The 24,781-nt window shown below is 37.6% G+C and overlaps 1 protein-coding gene across 1 annotated transcript; it reads left to right on the top strand.

Annotated features, from left to right (window-relative positions):
- The first annotated feature begins 4,081 nt into the window (after positions 1-4,081).
- Positions 4,082-10,678, top strand: LOC113528100 (cytochrome P450 2K1-like). Its single transcript, XM_034309987.2, has 9 exons — positions 4,082-4,332; positions 6,196-6,355; positions 6,616-6,765; positions 6,878-7,038; positions 7,616-7,795; positions 8,127-8,268; positions 8,366-8,550; positions 8,647-8,788; positions 9,441-10,678. Exons 1-9 carry the CDS (start codon positions 4,126-4,128, stop codon positions 9,626-9,628), a joined length of 1,515 nt encoding a protein of 504 aa, XP_034165878.2. The 5' UTR covers positions 4,082-4,125; the 3' UTR covers positions 9,629-10,678.
- The last annotated feature ends 14,103 nt before the right edge of the window (positions 10,679-24,781 follow it).

Genomic DNA, 24,781 nt, shown 5'->3' with positions numbered 1-24,781 from the left:
GCAATCCAAACAGTTCTTCAGGCCACCCCCAGCAGCAGCGAGCGAACTCAACCGATGAGAACTCCAACCAGAAGTAGGGCATCAGGATGGGTCAGGCAGCGAGGAGGAGCAGAAGGGGTCAGGATCACTGGCATCATTGGCATCTCAGAAGTAGCATGTGTAGCTCGACAGAGAGTGAGGGAGAGAGAGAGATGGAGAGAAAGGAAGAGATTGTTAGGTGAGCTTTTGTCCTCTAATGGTTAAGCACGATGTACTTTGCATGCAGAGTGCAAGCAGGGACTCCGGCAAGACTAGCTATGACAGCATAACTGAAAGGGAGAGCCAGAAGCTAACACAGACATGAGGGCACCCTGGGACATAAGGCAGCCAGCCACTCCACCGTCGACAAACCTGAGTGAACGTGTGAGAGTGGGGGGGCGACAGCATCCAAACATCCCATTTCACCACAACACTCTATGCCTGTGAAACCCTCCAGACCTGCCCCTGTACCTAAGAAAACTATTCACAAAAGGCTTGACTAAACAAATATGTTTTCAGCCTAGACTTAAACACTGAGACTGTGTCTGAGCCCCGAACACTAAGTGGAAGGCTGTTCCATAACTGTGGGGCTTTGTAAGAGAAAGCTCTACCCCCAGCTGTAGCCCGCATTATTCGAGGTACCAACAAATAGCCTGCATCTTTTGATCTGAGTAGGCGTGACGGATCATAAAAGACCAAAAGTTCGCTCAGGTACTGTGGCGCGAGACCATTTAGTGCTTTATAGGTCAATAGTAGTATTTTATAATCAATACGAAATTTGATTGGGAGCCAATGCAGTGTGGATAAGATAGGGGTGATGTGGTCATATCTTCTGGTTCTAGTAAGGACTCTCGCTGCTGCATTCTGGACTAACTGGAGCTTGTTTATGCATCTACTGGAACATCCAGACAGTAAGGCATTACAATAATCCAACCTAGAGGTAACAAAAGCATGAACTAATTTTTCTGCATCGTGTAGTGACAATATATTTCTTATTTTAGCAATATTTCTGAGATGAAAGAAAGCAATCCTAGTTATATTATCTACATGAGCTTCAAAAGAAAGACTAGAGTCGATAATCACACCAAGGTCTTTTACTGCTGCACATGATGAAACAGAAAGGTCATCCAGAGTTATTATGTAATCAGAAAGCTTACTTCTAGCTGCATGTGGTCCTAGTACAAGTACTTCTGTCTTGTCAGAATTAAGTAAGAGAAAGTTAATAAGCATCCAGTTTCTAATGTCTTTTACACATTCCTCAACTTTATTAAGCTGGTGTCTGTCATCTGGCTTTGCTGAAACATACAACTGTGTGTCATCAGCGTAACAGTGGAAGCTAATACCATGCTTACGAATAATTTTGCCCAGAGGTAGCATATATAAAGAAAAGAGCAGTGGGCCTAAAACAGAGCCTTGCGGAACACCAAACTTTACCTTAGCATGAGAAGAGAAGTCACCATTTACGTTTACAAACTGATAACGATCAGTCAAATAAGACCTGAGCCAGGAAAGGGCTGTTCCCTTAATGCCTACTACATTTTCTAGTCTATTGAGGAGAATAGCATGATCAATGGTATCAAAAGCTGCACTAAGGTCAAGCAGCACCAGCAAGGAGACACAACCCTGATCAGAGGCCAGTAGTAAGTCATTTACAACTTTTACCAGTGCTGTCTCTGTGCTATGATGAGGCCTAAATCCTGACTGATACATTTCATGAATGTTATTCCTATGTAAGTATGAGCATAGCTGCTGTGCTACAACCTTTTCAAGGACCTTGGAAATAAAGGGGAGGTTTGATATTGGCCTGTAGTTGGACAGTTGACAGGGATTGAGGTCAGGTTTTTTAATCAGGGGCTTGATAACTGCTAATTTAAAAGATTTAGGTACATAGCCAATGCTAAGGGAAGAATTGATTATCTTTAAAAGAGGTTTGATTGTTTCAGGAATTATCTGTTTGAGGAAACAAGTAGGTAAAGGATCTAGCATACAGGTTGATGATTTTGATGATGAAATTAGTGAAATTAGTTCAGTCTCTTCAAGGGGACTAAAGCGTTGTAGTTGTTTATCTAATATTATCATATTATCATCTACAGGGTTAGTTATAGAACTGTCCGGTTTTAAATTAATAGTCTGAATTTCTAGCCTGATATTTTCAATTTTACCATTGAAAAAATTCATGAAGTCATCGCTGCTATATAATGATTGTGTGCGTGTTTCTATTGTGGTCTTATTCCTAGTTAATTTTGCTACAGTATTAAATAAGAATCTAGGATTATTTCTGTTATCTTCAATTAGGGTGGAGAGATACATTGATCTAGCAGCACTAAGAGCTTTCTTATAGCTCAATAGGCTCTCCTTCCATGCTATTTGAAATACTACCAAGTTAGTTTGACGCCATTTACGTTCTAGTTTTCGAGTGGTCTGTTTTAAAGTTCGTGTGTGATCGCTATACCAGGGTGCTAGCTTTTTCTCCCTAATTATTTTTCTTTTAAGTGGAGCTACCTTATCTAGCGAGTTGCAGAACGTTGATTCTAAACATTCAGTTGCCTGGTCAAGTTGTTCGGGATCAGACGGTGATCCAATCATGGTTGATAAATCTGGGAGATTACTGATAAAACTTTGTGCAGTTGTTGACGTGAACGTACGTTTGACATGGTGACGTGGCAAGGTGCATATACTATGATTAATACACATTTTTTTTGTATGTATGTATGTATGTGTGTGTGTGTATGTATATATGTATATGTATATATGTATATATATATATATATATATATATATATATATATATATATATATATATATATACATACATATATATATATATATATATATATACATACATATATATATATATATATATATATACATACATATATATATATATATATATATATATATATATATATATATATATATATATATATATATATATATATATATATACGGCCAAATTGTGATGGCTAGATGACTGGGTCAGAGCATCTTTAAAACGGCAGGCCTTCGAGGAACATGACAAAGAGCTCAAGGTGTTGACTTGGCCTCCAAATTCCCCAGATCTCAATCCAATCGAACATCCGTGGGGAGGGCTAGCCATCAAGTCCAATCCATGGAGGCCCCACCTCGCAACTTACAGGACTTAAAGGATCTGCTGTTAACGTCTTTGTGCCAGACACCACAGCACACCTTCAGGGATCTAGTTGAGTCCATGCCTCAACGGGTCAGAGCTGTTTTGGCAGCAAAAGGGGGACCAACACAATATTAGGCAGGTGGTCATAATGTTATGGCTGATCGGTGTATATATATATATATATATATATATATATATATATATATATATATATATATACACATACATATACACACAAATAATGTTTTGTAGCTTTAAGTGTTTTAAGTTGTAAGGGATATAAAATTTAATTTAAATAATTGAACATATACTGAGAATGATTAATGATTAATGATGATTTGCTTTGTGATGACTGCCCACAGGATTAGGATAAAGGGTAAATTGAGCACAGTTGATTGACAGCTCTGATACAGCACTGGATCACATTCACACTGATTAAAAAAAAAAAAAAAAAACATTTAACATGCCATTTAACATTAAACAACATTTAACATGCTGAACTGTGCTAAAGGGCTTCATGACAGAAGTGAAATTGTTAGGAAAGAAGAAAGTTGTACACCAAACAACAATTGAATAATAAATAAAGAAAAAATTATGCAATACAAAATAAAATAAAATTAAATAAAATAAAATAAAACCTTGCTGAGTAAATGAGTTGTTGATTTCTCCCTTCACCTACTTTGAAATTTAAGGCTATGACTGTACAACAGGCTCTATGCAGATAAGACTGAAGACCCCTGCTGTAAAGAGTGCAATAGATAATTTGGCTTAATTATTTATTTATATATATGTAACTTTTCTAGATTATGTAACCACTACAATCCTCTTTTCTCATTGTCTATTTTCAAAGAACTCCTCCCCTGATGCACTTGTGGCCATGCCCTTGATTATCCGTTATATATATGTTTGCCTCTGGAGTACTGGAGCATTAGAAACACTGGTCAGAGAGCTAGATTTGAAAACCTTTACATTTTAGAATGGCGGTGGTGGAAAGTCTTTTTCTGCAGGCTACTGGCACAAGCATATTACTTGGTGTCGTGGTTTTCATGGTGGTTATTTATTTCTATTTATCAAGCTCTAGCTTTAAGGAAGAAGCTAATGAACCTCCAGGACCCAAACCACTTCCTCTCCTGGGAAACCTGCTCCAGCTAGACTTGGACAGACCCCATGAAGCACTTTCTGAGGTAAGAGTCAGTGGCGTTGATCAGGTGCATCATGCTGGGCTTTTCTGCTTCTGGAATCACTCTTCTGCTTCTGAGTCTTTCTTTCACTTCTGCCATATTCTACAGAAAGTGTGCAGAAATGATCCCATCTACTCTTCTGCTGAAATCTTAAAGCAATCTATTATTTCTGTTTTACTTGGTCTTTTTTTTTTTCCACTAAAATGAGTGTCCATATCAAATTGCAGACTTGGCCCAGTCATACTCTGGTCAATAAAGGGATTCTTTTTTTTTTTTTTTTAATCTGTCCTTTCGTAACACTCGTATAGAAGAATTCTGTCTCTCAGTAAGCTTGGCACAGGAAAGCTCACGCTTCCGTGTGTGTACACAGCAGTTCTCCAGTTCCTCCTCACACGCGGTCCAGGGCCGTGCCGTTTTTACCTCATTTCAACACTTCTCTCACCAACAGTGTAGATTACATAGTCTTTTTGAATGATGCACACATTATCTGAAACGATCGTTACTTCAGTGGACAGAAAATTTGAAACTAAATTTTGAGAAAAGTTAATGCAAATAACATCCTTGCAGCTGTTGAGATCACAGTCAAGTGACCCCTGGCGCATGCGCTTTTCTGTGAAGGTCACTTCCGAATGATAAAGAGCCTCTCGCGATGGAAACTCCGTGAGCGTTACTCCAGAGACAGAACCCAGGTTTGCCTTACAGTGGGGTTCCTTAAACCTGGAGTAATTTATAATCCAAAGTCCTTCCTAGATAATAGCAACAAGGTGGTTATGAGTTAAATGACATGTTAAATGATGCAGTTTGTTGTGGAGAACAGCCTTAAACACTGCCACTTCAGCTTGTGAATGCACGTGTCCTTTGCTATCCTGATGCTTCAGACAGGCTTGGCTCAGACGTTTCCAATCTTTAAATCCATCCCATGTAAATATTGCTTCACTTTGCTGAGGAATGTGCCTGCAGGGTTTACAGAAATCCGCATCGCTGGCTGTGCCCATTCCAACCAGCCCTATCTCTCATACCAGCGCGAAGAAAAACATCGCGGTTTCACTGAGATGGTAGTGAATGGAAATCTTCGCAGTCTGGGCTGCACGAGTGGCTCGTCCACGTCAGACAGGTCACGTGGCAGGGGTGCAGCCTCACCTGACGCTGACGCTGTTGGTTCATTAGCGGATGTCCTGTGTTTCACTGAAGGCTGATTAGCAGGTGGTCTGGTTTCATTTGTAGACGGTCCGGATTCACTGCTAGACTTAGTTTCTTGCAGCAGTACAGTTGGGATATCTAGTTTAGGTTTGATATTATTTATTTGTGTTTATATTATTATTTGATATTTCCTTCGCCATTTTCAATTTCAACTCCACACGCGCGCGATACTACAATCACGTCCTTTTCTCTAAAGATAACACTGTGGAAGATATAACAGAAAGATATAGTTTCTGCACTGAGATACATACATACATACATACATGCATATATAATTATATATATATAATGTATGTGTGTGTGTGTGTGTGTATATATATATATATATGTATATATGTATATATATATATATATATATATATATATATATATGTATATATATGTATATATATATATATATATATGTATATATATGTATATATATATATATATATATATATATATATATATATATGTATATGTATATATATGTGTATATGTGTGTGTGTGTATATATGTGTGTATGTGTATATATATATATATTTATATATATATATATATATATATATATATATATATATATATATATATATATATATATATATGGTTGAACTAAAGAAGATGAAAGATACATTTTAAAATCTACAATGGACTTGCTGCTCATGAATGTCCAATTCTGTCTTCCAGCTTGCCAAGACGTACGGATCTGTGTTCAAAGTATATTTTGGTACCAAGAAAATCATTGTCTTAGCAGGGTACAAAACAGTGAAACAAGCACTTGTTAACTATGCTGAGGAATTTGGGGAAAGAGAAATCAATCACACATTCAAGTTTGCTGAGGAACATGGTAAGAGATGCTTACATTCTATTTACATCATATTTGGACCAATCACTTTTTATGCCACTTATCAGTTGTGTGCAGTTGAGCTTAAATTATAGTCTCTATATATTTCACATCTGAACATTATTTGATAGTCATTTATTTATTATCCAGCAAAACTGATTTAACAAGATTTACCCTTTTAACTGTGTATGAAACATAAACCAAAGTGAAGAGAAATAACTGATGACAGAATGAAAATTGAACATGTGCTCTGTTGTCTTTAGGAATCTTGTTTTCTAATGGGGAGAACTGGAAAGAGATGAGACGTTTTGCTTTAACAAACCTTCGAGACTTTGGAATGGGCAAGAGAGGCAGTGAAGAGAAAATCACTGAGGAAATCCAATACCTTAAAGAAGTGTTTGAGAGCTTTGGAGGTACCCAAAAAATTTTATTATACGTAATCCCATGATTTCAGACAACGCTTTCATAAATTTCTTTGTAATATCTTCTTTGTAATATTTTGTAATGAGAGTTTTTTCTCCAAAGGAAAACCATTTGACACAACTGAACCAATGAACTATGCTGTCTCCAACATCATCTCATCCATTGTGTATGGAAACAGATTTGAGTACAGTGATCCTCAATTCAAAGAAATGGTCAAAAGGGCAAATGAGAATGTCAGGATTGGTGGGTCAGCTTCTATGCGAGTAAGTAACGACTAAAGCTTCTTGTATATCTGAAAGGAAAAGCCAGATTTAAAACTCAGAGTTGATGGATGGATATACATGAATTTACATGCAGTGTATGAAATTATTAGTAACAAACTGATGCTCCATATTAATCTTTCATTTAATTTGGTGGGATGCGCACAACTTAAATGTTAACCAATATAATGTTCATGTATCAAGAAACTACACTGAACATGTACTTTACTTTAGGTTGTAAATGGGATTTTCTGAATAATTTTTTGGACAAACGACAAGCAGCAGCTGCATATCGCTGACCAGTCAGTTAAAGAAATGTTTTGCACTTTTAGTATAGTTTTGGTATTGAGAATGTACATCACTGTAAACAGAAAAAAAAAACAGTCGACATTCTATTAATAAAATATATGCTGCTGAACTGTGTTGCTCTAAAATCATTCACGTGAATGTCTGAGTGTAGTGTTTGTGCTAATGGCATGGCATGTAGAGTTTGTTCCAACATTTGCATGGCAATGTGCCACAAAGTGTACAAAATAATGACAAATTACTTTCCATTTTTTCTCCAACCTACTATTTTAAGATCTTCAACATACTTCCCTGGATAGGTCCATTCTTGAAAAGCAGAAGAACACTCCATGCGAATGGTGAGAAAAACAAGAAGCAGGTTCGTGAGCTGGTGAGTGGTCTTCAGGAAACGCTAAATCCAGAGGAACGCAGAGGATTTGTCGACTCTTTTCTCCTCCGCAAACAAAGTGATGAGGTAGGAAATGCTTTATTTTGATTGGACAGACAGAATGAATTGTGCCTAGCCAATCTGTTTTTATATTTAACTATTTACAACACACTTTTTCTTTTTTAATCAGTTGCTTAAACCTGCTTGCATTTGGTATTTGCCAGCATGTGAATTCATGCTTTCAAGAGTTCATAGTAATTAGCTGCATGGCTGCATTCTCACATTTTCTCAGAACACAAACAACGTTAAAATGCATAGAAACCTGTATGCAAGAAAAAATGCAGTCCAGCTGCATCTCCTGACTGATAAGTAATTAAGTGAATTGTAAATGTTAGCTTTGTGATTTCTGGTCTCCTAGCAATCAGGACAGAAAAACTCTCGTTTCAATGAGAAGAATCTTATCGCCACAGTGATGAATCTTTTTGTTGCTGGCACTGACACCACTAGCACAACACTGCGCTGGGGGATGCTGCTTATGGCTAAGTACCCTCACATACAGGGTAAGTGCACTAACATAGGAACAGTATTTCTGATACTTGGTCTGTGTGGATTTACAGTCTGCTAATCATGAATGTAAAACCCTGTTTACACATGAAGTTCAGGTCCATGAGGAGATTGACAGGGTGATTGGAGGTCGTCAGCCAGTGGTGGAGGACAGGAAGAACTTGCCTTACACAGATGCAGTGATCCATGAAATCCAGAGACTGGCCAATATAATTCCCATGAGTCTACCCCACACCACCAGCTGTGATGTGAACTTCAATGGCTTCTTTATTAAGAAGGTAATGTTAATATCAAATTCACCTCAGCTTAAAATGTGCCATGAATGTATTATGAAACTACTGCTTTCATACTTAATGATTCATTGTCTCTTCAAGGGCACAACTGTTTACCCTCTACTGATGACTGCGTTGAGGGATGAGAGTCAGTGGAAGAGCCCACACACCTTCAACCCAGAAAACTTCCTTGATGAACAGGGACGATTTGTTAAAAAAGATGCCTTCCTGCCTTTTTCTGCAGGTGATTCATTTAAGCTTAAAATACAATATAAGAATAATATCACATGACTTATTTCCAATGTGCCCTTTGTTAAAGGACAAGCAAGAAGGCAAAGACAGGCCTAGATAGTAGGAGTCTATAGGAGTTTAAAAGTGCTGATATAAGAGAACAATAGATAAAACACAGGCCAAGAAGAAAACAAACCAAACGGAGTCGTGCTTAAATTAAATGTGATGACATTTTGACCTCATCTACTTTAGACATTTCATAATATAAGGAATTAATACATGCTTTCCAGCCAGTTAGAAATAGGTATTTCTCATAGACATTTTGTTGCATATATGATTCTTTAAACAGTTTTTTAAAAACTTTGCCGTACCCCCTAAGAAAAGAAATCTAAATTGTACGATCATAAAAGGATCTCTGGTTTGTCCCTCTGGGGAGCTCTTTAGGTTTTTATGTGGAATTATAAACCAGTATTTCCTTTTCAGAGATGGTTCTAAGTATGCTAGATAAAAGACATAATTATCAAAAAACAAAAATAAAAACAAGGGGCCTTTTTTGTGAGAGTGTAATGTCTGGTATGATCTCACATGAACAGAGGACATACACATTTAAGACAGATAAGAGACAACAGAAACATTGAATCTAAGAACTGCCTTTTTACTTTCAGGGCGCAGGGTGTGCCTGGGAGAAAGCCTGGCCAGGATGGAGCTCTTCCTCTTCTTCAGCTCCCTCCTGCAGCACTTCCGCTTCACTCCTCCACCAGGGGTGTCAGAGGATCAGCTGGACCTCACAGGTGTGGTTGGGATTACAGTGAACCCCTCTCCCCACAAGCTTTGTGCAGTGAAACGGACCTAATCAAAGGAAGATAAGCAAGGCAATAATACTTCAGAGGATAGGAAAAAGCCTATTTTTCATTTTACTTCATATTGATGGATGTAAAAAAAAATTTTCATACAATTTAAAATCCTGAAACCTGTATAATATTACCACAATTCACTTTTCTTTAAGTTATGTCTTACCATTAACAACATAAAGTTCACTGACAACTTCTCTAGGTTAATTCCACAACTGAGTGCATCTACACAGTGCATACTTTCAAATCTGCCATTTGTTTGTTTGCACAGGTTTTTGAGCTGGAAATTCAAACAAGATTATTCTGGTTTGATTAGGTTTTAAACTGTTAGCACAGACAGTATATGTACTGTAAGAACAACTCTGATGTCAACAATTATTTATTTTAACAAAATTATTATTGATGCTAAAACTTATTTTAAGCAACACATTAAGCGGGATAAAATGTTAGTGTGAGGGGTAGGGTTAGTAAGACCAAAGGGAATTGTAGAGCTAGCCTCTTTCAAGGCATCTGTTTACTTAAGCACACATTCACATTGACAAACAAAAAGTACATGCATTAGTGTAGCATGAGAACAACCCACAACTTCTAATCTTTGGAAAAGAAACTTTGTTTAAAATCATTAAATCAAGGCTAGATTAAAACTACATCATTGACTTACTATTATAAATCTAAAAAATAATATAGACCTTGCAAGAGAGTTGGTTTATCTGGAAAAGTCTTCTTTGCAGTTAGTTTTTTTTTTACTTGATTACATTTGATCTAATGTGAATTGTTACATAGCTTCTCCGCAGATATGTGCAGAACTGCACTGTAGTTGATTGATCTGTGTATACTATTTGTTAACATATTTTGCAAAAATAAAAATGAATATGTACTGCAATTCTTTTGTATATACTGTGGCTGCCATTTCAAAGTAATGAATCAGTGAGCTCTTAATTTTTTTGTACAATTTTGTGTTCAAGTCAGTATTTCTAAAGACTAAAGTGTATATGTATTCACTGTATTTTATTATGGCACTAAACACCTTATATAATGAACACCATTTTCCAGAGTTTCTCTTTATTTCATGTGATCCTTGCAGAGATTATCAAAAGTTTTATAGAAAATTAGCGCATGATGGAATTTTGTCAATAACAAAGACATCACAATGTAGAAAACTCCTACAGATTGTGGTGCCTATTTCAATACTGTCTTTAAAATATACTAGCCAATATCCCCTCTCTAGTGCCTTTTGTGGAAATCCCCATCACCCATTTCATGGACCACTGCATTACATTATCTACTTAAGTGTAGATGGATACATGACTTGACACCTCAGCTCTCCAACCCAACATAATTACAGATTGTTTTACTTAAACAATCAAGTAATCATGACTAAACATTATTTAAAATGTTGTGTGTTATGAACTCAAACTCATGATACATTAAAATAGTTCACTCTGGTCTTTCTTTGATGTGATTGGCCATTCAAGGAGTTCTGCTTGGCAACAAGAGAACTAATGCACTGATCGATAGATAATTGCAAAAGGCGGTCCTCTTAGTCTTGTCTGTTGCTGGTATCGGTGTAGTGAAGTTCAAGAATTCATCATGAGTAGGAGAGACAACTCCGTGTGTTTACAAAGAAATGGCAATCATGCAGAGGATGTTTTGTAAATGAAGTTACATTTTGCTAAAAAGTGTTAATTTCTCCTATGTATGGCGACTTTTGGGGCACCCTGTATTTAGGTACACTTGAAATGACCACCAAGTTAAGTGAACTTAATTATGTCAGTACACTGGTTCCCTGGTGGACTAGTGGCTAGCATGCAGTGCGCTCAACGCTGTGCCGGGGTTTGATTCACCGTCAGTAAACTATAAAGTACACTATATGAACACCAAGTTAAGTGAACTTAACATTTTTAGTACGGTCTACATGAGAACCAAGTTAAGTGAACTTAAATATACAAGTTTTTGGAGACCACATTACGCAATTAAATTGAGGGAACGAGTTGACTCAGTCACTTGAGTACAGTCAACTTGTGAGGGTGTTCAGTATACGTACTAGTTAGAATTTTCAAAGACAATTAATTCAACCAATAATCAGAGCTGGTTTATTTTACAATGTTAGCTAGTTAACATTAGCAACTAGCAACTTTGTCTCAAGCTTAGTTCTTAGCCCATCTTTTTCTGGGTAACAACAGACAGCGGGATTATAAATACAATATATATAAATACTCTTTTACAAATGTATACCATAAAGTCAAACAGTACTAAGTGTTTTCAAATGGATGTTTACTGTAAGCATATTGTGAATAAGCACAATACAGTTTTTATGATTACAGCAGGCAGCAGTTCTTAGGTACAAATCTACTGTATATAAGTAAGAGTATCCACTGAAGCAAGGATGATACTAGGGCATAAACATTTTTTTGGGAAGAGCAAATCTTTAGATTATTCATATCCATCCATAATGTTTTACAAATTTATTAATTATCAGAACCTGAAATATTTCATTTAGCTAAGGATTCACATTATACAGTATACATCTTGTTTGCTTTGTTTATCTTGAGATGTCTCTAGAACTTGATTGGAGTCCACCTGTGGCAATTTCAGTTTAGGTGAGTCTGTGCCAATGATAGCTTCAGATTCTTGTTCTTGGCTGACAGGAGTGGAACTTGATGTGGTCTTCTGCTGTTCTAGCTTATCCAACTCAGTATTTGATGTGTTGTGCATTGTGAGATGCTTTTCCGCTCACCACGGTTGTAAAGAGTGTGTATTTGAGTTACTACAGACTTCCTGTCAGCTCAGACCACTCTGATCATTCTCCTCTGATCTCTCTCAACAAGGTGTTTCAGCCTGCAGACCCGCTGCACACAGGATGTTTTTTATTTTTTACACCACTATGTGTAAACTCTATAGACTCTTGTGTGTGAAATTCCCAGATGATCAGCAGTACCTGAAATACTCAAACCAGCCCATCTGGCACCAACAGCCATGCCACAGTTAAAGTTACAGAGATCACACTTTTTCCAAATTCTGAGGTTTGATGTGAACATTAACTGAATCTTTTGACCTGTATCTGCATGATTTTTGCATTCAGCTGCTGCCACATGATTGGTTGATTTGATAACTGCATAAATGAGCAGGTGTACCGGTGTTCCTATTAAAGTGGATGGTGCGTGTAGTCTAGCATGTGTAAAAGTTTTGTGACAGATATATAAAATCATTCAGAATGTATACCTTAGGTTCTACATGGTACCTTTAGGCTCCCAAACATATCCGAAAATGCTCCCAAACATATCCGAAACTATCCAGTAATGTGAAAATGTGCATATCTCTGTGAATTGTGGTTGGTTTTGGGTGACATTTTTACAAAAATATTGATTGTACATGTCTCCTTCAGCCACTGGGAGGCAGCATCTTTGCATTGGTGTGGAGTATTGTAAAATGGCATTGAATTGGCCTTTTATGCAACTTGCATAAATGTATGTTCAGCTTAGTGGTTGAGGGCAAGGATGGATTACTGAACTGGCCTACCGGGCACAGGCCCAGGGGCCCAAGGAGTCACAGGGCCCCAAAGCCAAAGCCTCCATGTAAAGCCGCTCTTATTAACTACCCAAAGGTCCAAAAGTCTCCCTAAAAAACTGAGGAAATTGGGCCCCCTAACTCATATAACAGCTTGGTCCTCCAGCCCAGTATATGTACAGCAGCATTGTCACTTGACAAAAGAGTTTATTTTTGCGGGCCAGTGTGGGCCATTAGAATTGCTGGGAGTTTCGCCTTCTGAAGCATTTTATATTGTGAAATATTATGCATACAAGGTAACCTACATGGGCATCTTTTACAGTCATGCTTGCCAATGAAATATATTTGTATTCTAATGAAGAACTGCAGGGTCAGTGGCTTTACTTTTAATGTCTTTTAATTTTGTTAATTTCCTTTACTTTAATTTCTGCAGAACCATTCACAAGGAGAGTGGGATAGTGTTCCTGTAGCTCAGTACTATTCTGTTGACATGTAAATATCATTAATTCATTAATTCATTCACTGATTCATTCATTCATTCATTATTTAATTCATTTTTGGCCATATAAAGCAAAGCCAAGGGTGTCAGGGATGTTTTGTGAGACCTCTAAGGGCTGTAATCTATGTCTCTGAAATTAGAATACGATGTTACTAGGATAAAAAAGGATTTAAGTATATACACTATTAAATGATAACAGCTATTATACTGATTAAAGTTTTTTTAATGAATGTATTCCTTTTTTATTGACTATCAGCTGCAATGGTGAGAAACCAGATTAACCAATTGGAATCATACGTTTTCCCTGCATATTGTTATTCCTCTTTTGGCTGCTCCTGTTAGGGGTCGTCACAGCGGATCATTGGTCTGCATATTTGATTTGGCACAGTTTTTAAGCCGTATGCCCTTCCTGACACAAACCTCCCTGATTTTATTGGGGCTTGGGATCAGCACTGAGAGTGCACTGTTGTGCACAAGGGACCCTCTTTTTCCCTGCATATACATATATACATACCCAGATAACTACACTACAAGCAGTGATACTGAGGAGAGAGCCAGTAAATTAGCCTGCTAGAGGTTTAGTGCAGTAAGAAGAAAAGAAAAGTAGATCATGGTTCAAAGCATAATGCTTCCCTATTATTGACGTTATATTAGACGTATCTATATTGACGTATCTATATTAGACGTATCTATATTGACGTAGATTGTGGCTTGACATAATCACGCAATCATTATTTTATTTTGTATATGTCCTCATCACACCGAAAGTAATTCCTGTTTACATCACTGCCCACTGCCGATGTGTTTCTGAATTGTTTTAGATGTGAATGTGACCCACATTAAACACAGCCGAAAAGGCACTGATGTTAAGCAGCGTTTCACCACAGAGATGTGAGCTCTCGCATGAGTTCTAAATAGTGTGAAATGTTGAGTAGTAGATACTGCGGCCTTTTCAACATTCTTTTTTCAGGCTCACATGGGCCGAAAGAAATGAAGCAGTGTGCCGTATTTGGGTCAGACCTCGAGTTTGACACGTGATTTATTTAATGTACTTAAATACATTTTTCTTTAAATTGTTTACTGGGGCAGGGGTACAAAATCTGTCATGTTTTCTTAAACCTCATGTTCCATTTGTATATAACTGAATCCTGTTTGTTATTGTATTTTGAGGGGTTAAACATCTTGGGACATCAAAAACTCACTACAAACAAAGTCTTCTTCACCCTTTAAAAATATCATATGTTATAATATATGATTGTGGCACCCTAACCACATCAAAACCACTGTTTTGTTACCTTCAGGTCAAGAAGGTATTGAATTTCATTCTTGCTCTGCGAAGGTGCCTCCTCCCAATTTTCCCAGAGGCCAAGGGGCTTACGCTCATACAGTAATTCAAACAAGGAGAATCCTGAGGGAAATCGCCATGAAAGGTAGGGGCGGAGCTCTCCCCACCTCTGGGCCTACATAACACAGAGCAGACTTTGATGGACCAAGCAACAACCTCCCCATGAGGACTGCACAAATCTCACTTCATTATGGCAGGACCCAACCTCTAGCATAAGAGCCCCTGAAATTTCAGCCAGTTTGTTCTCACAATCAGTGGTGAGGACTAAACGCCGCCCCTATTTAATGCTTTTGTCCTAGGAATTGAATGATGATGATTGCAAATGGATATTTGGGAAAAGAGAGGGTCATTTTGAAGCTTGGACCTGGGGAAGAGGTTTTGAATGGGAAGGGATAACTCCGCTGAGCAGGAATGGGAGGGGGCTGAGAGGGAGAGACAGAGGGAGAAGCAAAGAGAGGAGGGGCTGCCTGTCTCCAGATACTGATGATGTTGGATTGACTCATCCAACATCATGGGGTAGAGGCACTGGAGCCACCCAACTATTCCCGTTGGCAATCTCTCGACAAACTGTTCCAGCACCACCTGGGCCATGATGCTGTTGATGCCCCATCAAGTCAAGGGCGAGATCATCCTTAATGAGACAGGATTGTGTTGAGGCACTGATGCAAACACACACACACACACACACACACACACACACACACACACACACACTACTGTGCAAAAGTCTTGCAAAGAAATGCTGTAGAGCAAAGATGCCTTCAAAAATAATGAAATTATATGTTTCTACATTAAAAAGAATACTATAAAAAGCAGTAAACAGTAATAAATGAAACAAAGTCAATATTTAGTGTGAAGACCCTTTGCTTTAAAAAAAATTAGTAGTATCATTCTGTAACATTTAATTTTGTGCTGGAAAACTAATGTTTGGAAGTCTAAAATGTTTTTGTACTTACTTGATAATGTAGTAGTTATAAAATAAAAACACATGTTTTGTGTGTGTGTGTGTGTGTATATGTTCGCCTCAGGCATACTAGAGCATTAGATATACCGGTCTTCCTCTGCAGTCTACTGACAGAAGCATATTACTCGGTGTCATGGTTCACAAGCATATTACTTGGTGTCATAGTGGTTGTTTATTACTTTTTAACAGGCTCCCTTGAGGAAGAAGCTAATGAACCTCCAGGAACAAAACCACTGCCTCGCCTGGGAAATCTGTATCAGATAGACTTGGACAGACTCCATGACTCACTTTGTGAGATAAGAGATGAACTAAAAAAGACAAATGTACAGTATATTTTAAAATCCACAATAGACTTGATTAGGAATGTCAAATTCTGTGTCTTACAGCCTGCCAATACTGATCTGTGTTAGAAGTATATTTCAGTACAAAGTATATCATTGTCTTAGCAGGGTCCAAAACAGTCAAATACGTCAAATTTATGCTGAGAGGTTTAGGGAAAGAGAAATCAATCGTACATTTAAGCTTTCTGAAGAACATGTTAAGGAATGCTAGATATAACTGCTGCTCTGTCTGTAGTTGCATTATTTTTGGATCAATTACTATTTATGCCACTTGTCACTTGTATGTGTTTTTCTTTTGTTTGTTTGTTTTTTTGTTCTTGCATTTGTAATTTGTTTTGTGTTTTCCTTATGTCCTGTTTAAATTATGTCAGAGGTTGCTGGGAGGATTCGTGGAATATATCCTGCTAAATTGATTTGCCAAAGGTCCTTTTTTAACTGTGTGAAACATAAAATAAAGCTCTATCTCATTAAAAAAAAAATACTGGCTTATGTAGACTGAAAATCATGTAGACTGTTGTCTTTAGGAATTTCTAACGGATAACTGGAAAGAGATGAGACGCTTTGTCCTAACAAATCTTAGAGACTACAGAATGGGCAAGAGAGGCAGTGAAGGGAAAATCATTGAGGAAATACAATACCTTAAATACACTGTATGTGTTCTGTATAACTTGTTGGACATCCCATCCAAAACCATGGCAATTAATATGGAGGCTTACATATTGACTTTCAATTCATCCCAAAGGTGTTCAGTGGGATTGAGGTCAGGGCTCTGTGCAGACCACTGGAGACCACTGGGGGAAGTCCACATACTTTTGGCCATTTAGTGTATTTTACAAAGATATCATAAAGATAAAATTAGTAAAACTTTTTATTAAACGAAAAGATTATGTATTGATTAAAATTAGTTGGATAACTCCAAAGCTTTCAAACACTTCTTTTAAGGGCCCAAGCACCAAGGGTGTGAAGGGCTCTATTGTATTACCTTGTTTTGACATTCTTTAGTTGCTTGCCATGCTCAAAAACTCATGAAACTTGGCACAAATCACAAATGATCAGCATCAGTACTTCACAAATGTTTGGACCCAGGCATTGCCCTGGGGCTGAATAGCAGCCCCCTTTGACAATTTTCTTCAGTATGAGCATCTAGTTTCCCCTACATGCACCAAATTTGGTAGGCATATGGATCTTCTTAGGATTAATGAATTTCACACTCACATCTATTAACTCTGCTCAACAGGAAATTCCATTATACATCATGCAATGTTGCCCAAACTTCACATTTATATTAAATGTTGGTGCATAGTCACATACACATGCCAGTAGTGATTCATTGTCATAGCACCACCAACTGGCAACAGGAAGTATGGCCTTTACACCAAATTTTTTAACTTTCCTCCTATAGGGTTTATCATTTTTAGCATAATGTCAATATGTTTATGATGATAAATGGAAGTTGTTGTTTTTCTTAGTTTGGCTGCTCCTGTTAGGGGTCACCACAGCAGATCACTGTCCACATATTTGATTTGGCACAGTTTTTAGGCTGGATGCCCTTCCTGCCCTTCGCAACCCTTCCCAATTTTTTTTTTTAAATCCAGGCTTGGGATCAGCACTAGGAATGCACTACTGGCTGGGGTTGGTTCGTTGGCCAGGAATCAAACCTGGGCCGGAGCAGTGAGAAAGCTGTGGCCTAATCGCTAGTCCTCCAGGGACCCTAACATCTTACTACAGGATATGGGTATACATCTGTCTTCTCATTATAATTATGTATTTTTTTTCTTTTGTGCAGTTGTAGATATACACCAGCACTTACACTGGTTCCCAAGCAAGTGGTGAATGAAGCATGTGTAGTAAGTAAATAATTTTTCATGTTAATTTTACATAAAAAGGGGGGAAAGCGCAACTGTGTTTGACACCCATTTTATGTTCATTCCAGGTCAGTGAAGAAACCCTCTCAGATCACTGTCCTTTGGAAGTAGCACCTGTAAGTGTTTAAATATCTTAAATTACAAGTACTCATTTAACTGTAGTATTTCTCAGAGTAAGACTGCAGTAACATTTGCAGAAGTCCACATCAACAGCACAGAAAAGTGGTACAGAGGTGAGGAAAATATTAAACAGATTATTTCTTCCTTTTGTTCTTGAGGAAATTTATTAATTTCTCCACAAAAGGCACAGTATGATGTCCATTCCCTATATAAGATTCAAGATTTTTATTTGTCACATATATAGTTATATACAGTATATAACTTACAGTGAAATGAGAGCCTGGCCTACTCCTCTTTAGACTGTGCATTAAAAAAAATCAGGAAATAAGAAATATATGAAATATATGTGCAGGAGAAATATGAAATATATGAAATATGTGTACAGGATGAATACTGGCCTCTGAAGGCACTGCTAGTCCTCAGTGCCTGCCACAAGCGTCAGGAGTCATTGAGCTGGAAATGAGATTGCACCTGCTCGCTGTACCAGAGTTTAGCGACTTTCACTGCACGTCAGAGAGCATAGCACGCTGCTTTGTACTCGGTCATATTCCCCGACATGAGCCCAGCATTGTAGACGGCTGTGCGCGCATTCCCCACAGCTCGGATAGTTTTATCCACCCATGGTTTCTGGTTTGAGAAAGTCTTTATTGTGATGGTGTGTGTTGTTTCCTCAATTAGCCTGCTAACAAAGCTAACTGCTACAAACTCGTTGACGTCAGCGGAACTAGATTGGAACATGTCCCAGTAAACATCGTCAAGCGCATCCTGTAGTGCAGCTTCTGATTGGGTGGGTCAGTGCTTCACCACCCTTTACTGTCAATGCTTACACAAGTTAATGTAACTGCAATTCAAATTATTACTAATAGCTCAACATCTTAATCTTTTCGTGGGTTAAAAGCTACAGTAACATTAGTAAACCTTTTGTGTTGGAGTACCTTGACCACTCTTTCTTTTTTCAGTTCACTTTCATTTTAGTAAGTTTTTATGGACATGTTGTAATATTGCAACGTTGGGCTTTTGGGGTAGCAGAATTTCAGTGATTTACTGTCTGAACAAATGGAGAAAACATTAGATGGGTTTATTTGCAGGGTGTACTGCCTATGTTGACCCAAAACAGTGGCAGATATGCCTATACATAAATAATCATAAAATAATGATAATCAGACAATTCAAAATGTTCTAAAAAAATTTTATTATAAAAAATATGCTTTGACATTTACATTATGTAGCTCTGGTCACAGGCATCTTCAGTTGTGATAGTCCACAGATTCACACATTCCACAGAATTCCCACAATGCTGTCTGACTGCCTTATTGTGCCCTATTATTGCCCTGCTAATAGCCCCACATTCCAGAAAATTATCACCTGGCCTTCATGCAGCAAGCAGATATTTGGGCAAACAAGCAAAGGCAAGAAAGAAAGAAGGAAGATACTGGTAGTTTTTAAAATATTGCTGCACAAATACTTTCAAACTGTTTAATCCCTAATTCAACTTGAACTTATTTAGTAATCATTACACTTTAATTGAAACTCTAAAAAAAAAAAAAAAAAAGACTTTTGAAATTTGTGATTGATCAAAAGCAGTATGTTTTTACTTGTATTTGTTTCGCATGGAATATTACAACAGTGGGCCTTTGAGGGTTAAAGATATTATTAACCACCTAAACAAGCTACATTTTAGGGCAGTTTATAGTGGCTTTCAGTTTTTCTTGATACAATAACTTTAGCTATCTAGCCATTATGTGATGTACTCGTAATACATCACATAATGTTTTGTATTTTTCCAACAATAGAAGAGCTGCCTACATTTCCAATGCATGGCATGCATTTGTTATCTTGTTGTAATTGTTTTTATAATCTAACGTTGGATGGGCCACTGCATGACATGACACAGTAATAAAAAACAATTAATTCATTGCAGGCACTTAAAAGCATGTATGCATTTTCATTATTTTATATGTAGAACAACAGCCAGTAATTGGAAAATCAGTGAACTGGGAGAAACTGGAGGACTGATGACATTTATTATCACTCCTTCAGTTTCCAGCTTCACACTCATCACTCTGTCCAACACTTTCTTCACCTCCAATACACCATTCCCTTCACCTCCAATACACCATTCCCTCATTCCCTACACCTTTCCTCTTCCCATCCACACCATGGTAGAACAGTTTGAACCCACCTCTGATGCTCCTGGCCTTGCTCCCCTTCCACTTGGTCTATTGTACACACAGTATTCTCCACTCCATCATATCAGCCAGCTCTTACCAGTCATAGTACCAACATTCAAAGTTCTGACTTTGACCTCTACATTCTTACCCTTCCTCCTCTCCCGTTGTCTCTGAACATGCCTTCCCTCTCTCCTTCTCCTCCTTTGCCCAACGGTAGCATAGTTTCCACTGGTACCCTGCTGGCCAACAGTACCAGTGGTGGTCGTTGCTAACCTGGGCCTCGACTGAGCCAGTGTGGAAGGTTTTACGCCGGATGCCCTTCCTGATGCAGCCCTCCCATTTTATCCAGGCTTGTGACCAGCACTGAGAGTGCACTGGCTTGTGCAGCCCCAGTGGCTGGGTCATATTTCAGGATTTATTAGGAGTGAAATTTATAATGAGTGTGCATTGTGTTGGACTGATGTGGTACTGGGCTTTGTTGACTATGATCAATCTAAAAAAGCAAAATTTTATGTTATAAAACTGATTCTGTTGCTTGCCAAGTTCCACATTCACAGATTCAAATAATGAAACTCTAAACCTCTCTTTTTTGGTTTTATAAAATAATTTGAGCAATATCTTACATTGTCTAAAAATAAAAACACTTTAAAAACATTGTAATTCTTTTCCAGTTTTTAGTGAATTGTAATTCTCCAAACTTGTCAATGTTTCCAATTTATTCTGTATTTAATCTTCCCCCTTCCTTTTTTTGTTTCTCACTGTTGTTATCTGTTATTGTCTGTATATTGTTTTGAGTATTAATAATAAAAAAAAAACAACAAACAAATAACAGGCTTAAGTTGTAATTTGCAAGTTGTAATTTTCAAAAAATCAATTTCCTCACTAAGTTACATGGTGTTAATGAGAAAATAGATTTTTTATGATTCTTGTTATCCACTTGTTATCCACTTGTTAACTAGGTGTATTGATGTTCTACTGATTGCAAACAGTTAAAAGAGTGTTTTTGTGGACAATGGACACAATGGACACAGTCAGTGTATCCTGAGGAAGGCTCTGTTAAGCCAAAATGTGTTGATCAATGATTTTTTAACGTTTTTATGATTTAGCCCAATTTTATAAAGGCCTTTTATGCTTAACCACGTGAGTGCCTTGGAATATTTTGTTTTTTTAATTACTTGTTAATTACCTGTTAAGGTCGGGAGTGCTGCAAAACTGACGATGGGTAAATAAACATAATTAGCTGTAACTAAGCCCATTATAAATTTGAAATAAAAATTTATAAACTATACGTGCATGTGCTCTGTGGTAAACAGCAGTGGAGATACTTACTGAATTCTTGTATAGTGATGTTGCCCTGATAAACAACACATTTTTCATTTTCTTAATCTAAACCCTCACTCAGTTTTTGAGAGTGAAGGCTTTATCTGTTTGGCAGCATGGACAAGGAAAGCTAAGATACATCAGAGAAAGATGTTTTGTTGCTCAGCTCTGAAGTCAGACGGCAGGTTATTAAGGTTCGTGTAGGCCACAAATTAGGTGAAAAGGAAACGCATATTACAAAATACAACACACTTTATATTTGTCGATCTTAAATTAATTAATTAATTAATTAAAATTAAAATTGTTCAATTTAATAACTATCACGATAGTTGGAATCCATCTACAATTCCTAATACTATTGTCAGTCGTTTCAGGTTAGTCATTTCTCTCTTCTCTCTTGTTTTTGAGGTTCTTTGGAAATACACCTGAAAGACAAAAATAACAAATGTAAATTACAGAGACGATAAAGAAAAAAAAGTAAAAATCATGGGATTTTGTTGGTTATAATAAGCAACATCTCAAATTGATTGGAAAAATTGCCCTGTTTGTCACAGTTTGCCTTTATTCCAAGTCTTCAGAAGTCATACAATAGCTGTGTGTGAGAAACAGAATGAATTATAAGTTGTTATTCACTGATAGACTATTAAGTCATACAGCTCCATTCCAACATGAATGAAAATGCATATTTTATATTAAATAGAACTTAAATAGAATTATTGGTGGGTGGTGGTGCTTGAGACATTATTGGTCATTCAATGTTTCTGTGAAAAATAGACTAACAGTAATGAGGTTTGAGATTAAAACACACTAAAAGTTACTACAATGTAAAATCTTTTCATCTATTTATCAACATTAACTTACAATTGTCAAAGATGACTTCTCTTTTTGCTCTTGTCTTCCCTCAGGTAGATTACATATTGTCAGCATGTCAGTGTCTGTCATGCTAACGCCTGGTAGGCTGTCGGGCTCATAAATATTAATCACGTTGTATATGTTTGTCTGAACTGATTTGCTGAAATCAAAATGCAGACAGTGAGTGCTAGCCAATAGGATTGCCATTTGCGCTTTAGTTCCATCCACTGCTGAAGCAACCAAATGGCAGGGCTATCTGCTTGGTCTTAAAGCCTTCGTTTTACGCAAGTGGCTACATTTTTTACTTGCACTGCAATTAATCAAAATATACTTAAAATGTAATTATTATTCTCTAAATGTGAGCAGGACTCCCCCCAGTTATAAAGGTTGCTACAGCCCTGTCCATATACTATCGCAGCCTTGCATGAGCATCATGGAGCTTTTGAGAAAGGCATTTTTGTGGCTCATTTCCACTAAAAGTGATCTTATTATCTTAAAGTTTAGACAATAATAAAGTTATAAAGTGATAAATGTGAAGTTTATTGTGTTGAAGTTGCCAATTTCAATAATTAAAACAGTTCCAAAATTGACCTCAGAGTTAGCTGCTTACCTCATGGGCAGGCCGTGCGCAATCAAGATGTTAAATTACAAAATTATGAAGCAGGGACATTATAAAAGCTTCAAAATATAAAACATTACAACTCTAAAATTATATTTAACATTACACATGGAAAGCATTACAAAACACATTTTTGCTTATCTTTACCTCAGTGTGAAGTAGCAGTTGGCTGTTACAATCGAAATGATGTGCATGTGCCGAAATTTCATTTCTCCATTCAAATTTCGACATAGAACAAACATTATGATTTTTAAATAGGATGGCGGTATGTGTTGTAGAGTCAACCTCATTTTGACATTGAATAGATGTTTTATTTTGACCTGATAACGCTCTGATGAACCGAATCGACCAAATAGTGAATGGTGATTCAAATTAATTTATGACCTATTAATATATCAATATATAGACCTACACCTACAGTAACAGACTGCTTTAACTCAGACTCAGATTTCTTTTGCTTGAGTGAAGAGGCCAGTTTTCTCTTGTAGGATCTGAAGTGAACAGGCAAGGAAAGCAAAGAAGCCATAAAACTAGGAATCCTGCTCCCAGACTTTGCAGACCCAAGTTAATTACCAATTGTTTACTGATTGCTGGATTTCAACTGCCCTGTGAACAATCAGCAACTGATAGGACATCCCTGACCAGAGGACGAACCCTCTCAGCCAAGAGGAACCTCTGTCAAACTTATTGATCTAGGTTGCTGGCCAAGACCAGATGGCTCACCCAACACGATGCTAAAATTGATAACTACAGAAGGGGGGGGGCTCAGCTCGTCCAGTTATACCTACAAGGGATATATTGTGGTTGATGTGTCTTTGCCTGCTTCCCTCACAGGTGTTGCTGAGTCTATATCAATACTGGCTGGCCTGAACCACAAGGTCCGCAACAGGTTCCTGTGATAATTGGCACAAATGCTAGCTTTTTCCAACATCTGCCTGCTCTTAGCCAAGACACGGGGTCTTCAAAAGTAGCATACACTCTCAGAATTCAGAAACATCACCATGAATTCTGTCTCCCTCTGCAGCCCCGTAAGGAGATCACCACTGACCTGTCTGAAGGGAAAGTCAGGTGGATGGGCCCAGGACATCTCAGCATTCCTCCCAGAAGTGAACTGTATGCTGCTTGTAAAGTTGAGAGTATGAAACCACTGAAGAAGGAAAGATTTGTTGTGGAAACTTCATCGGATGATCAACTACCTGCTGGACTGTTTATTCCCCCGGTGGTACTACCATCTTCTGTCAATAGCTGACCCTCAAAGACATCTCTCTCCCACCCAGTACAGTCATTGTTCAGGTGTTTCCAACAGACACTGTCACATTGATCCAAGGAGCTCTGAACGGATCAAAGAGGATGGACCCAAAGTTTGGCAATTCACCTATTCCCGAAGACTGGAAAAGAAAATGACAGAAGCTGTCAGAAAGAAAAAATGTGTTCTCTGTTGATGAATGGGATGTGGGGTTGGCACAGGGAGTGGAACATCAAATCAGGCTAAGTGATCCCAGACCCTTCAGGGAGTGATATAGGCACATTACACCTGCTGATATTGATTATT

The sequence above is a fragment of the Pangasianodon hypophthalmus genome, chromosome 13 (assembly GCF_027358585.1).
Source record: "Pangasianodon hypophthalmus isolate fPanHyp1 chromosome 13, fPanHyp1.pri, whole genome shotgun sequence".
NCBI classification, from domain to species: Eukaryota; Metazoa; Chordata; class Actinopteri; order Siluriformes; family Pangasiidae; genus Pangasianodon; species Pangasianodon hypophthalmus.
The sequence above is the reverse complement of the archived record's forward strand: the minus strand, read 5'-3'. Positions and strand labels throughout refer to the sequence as shown.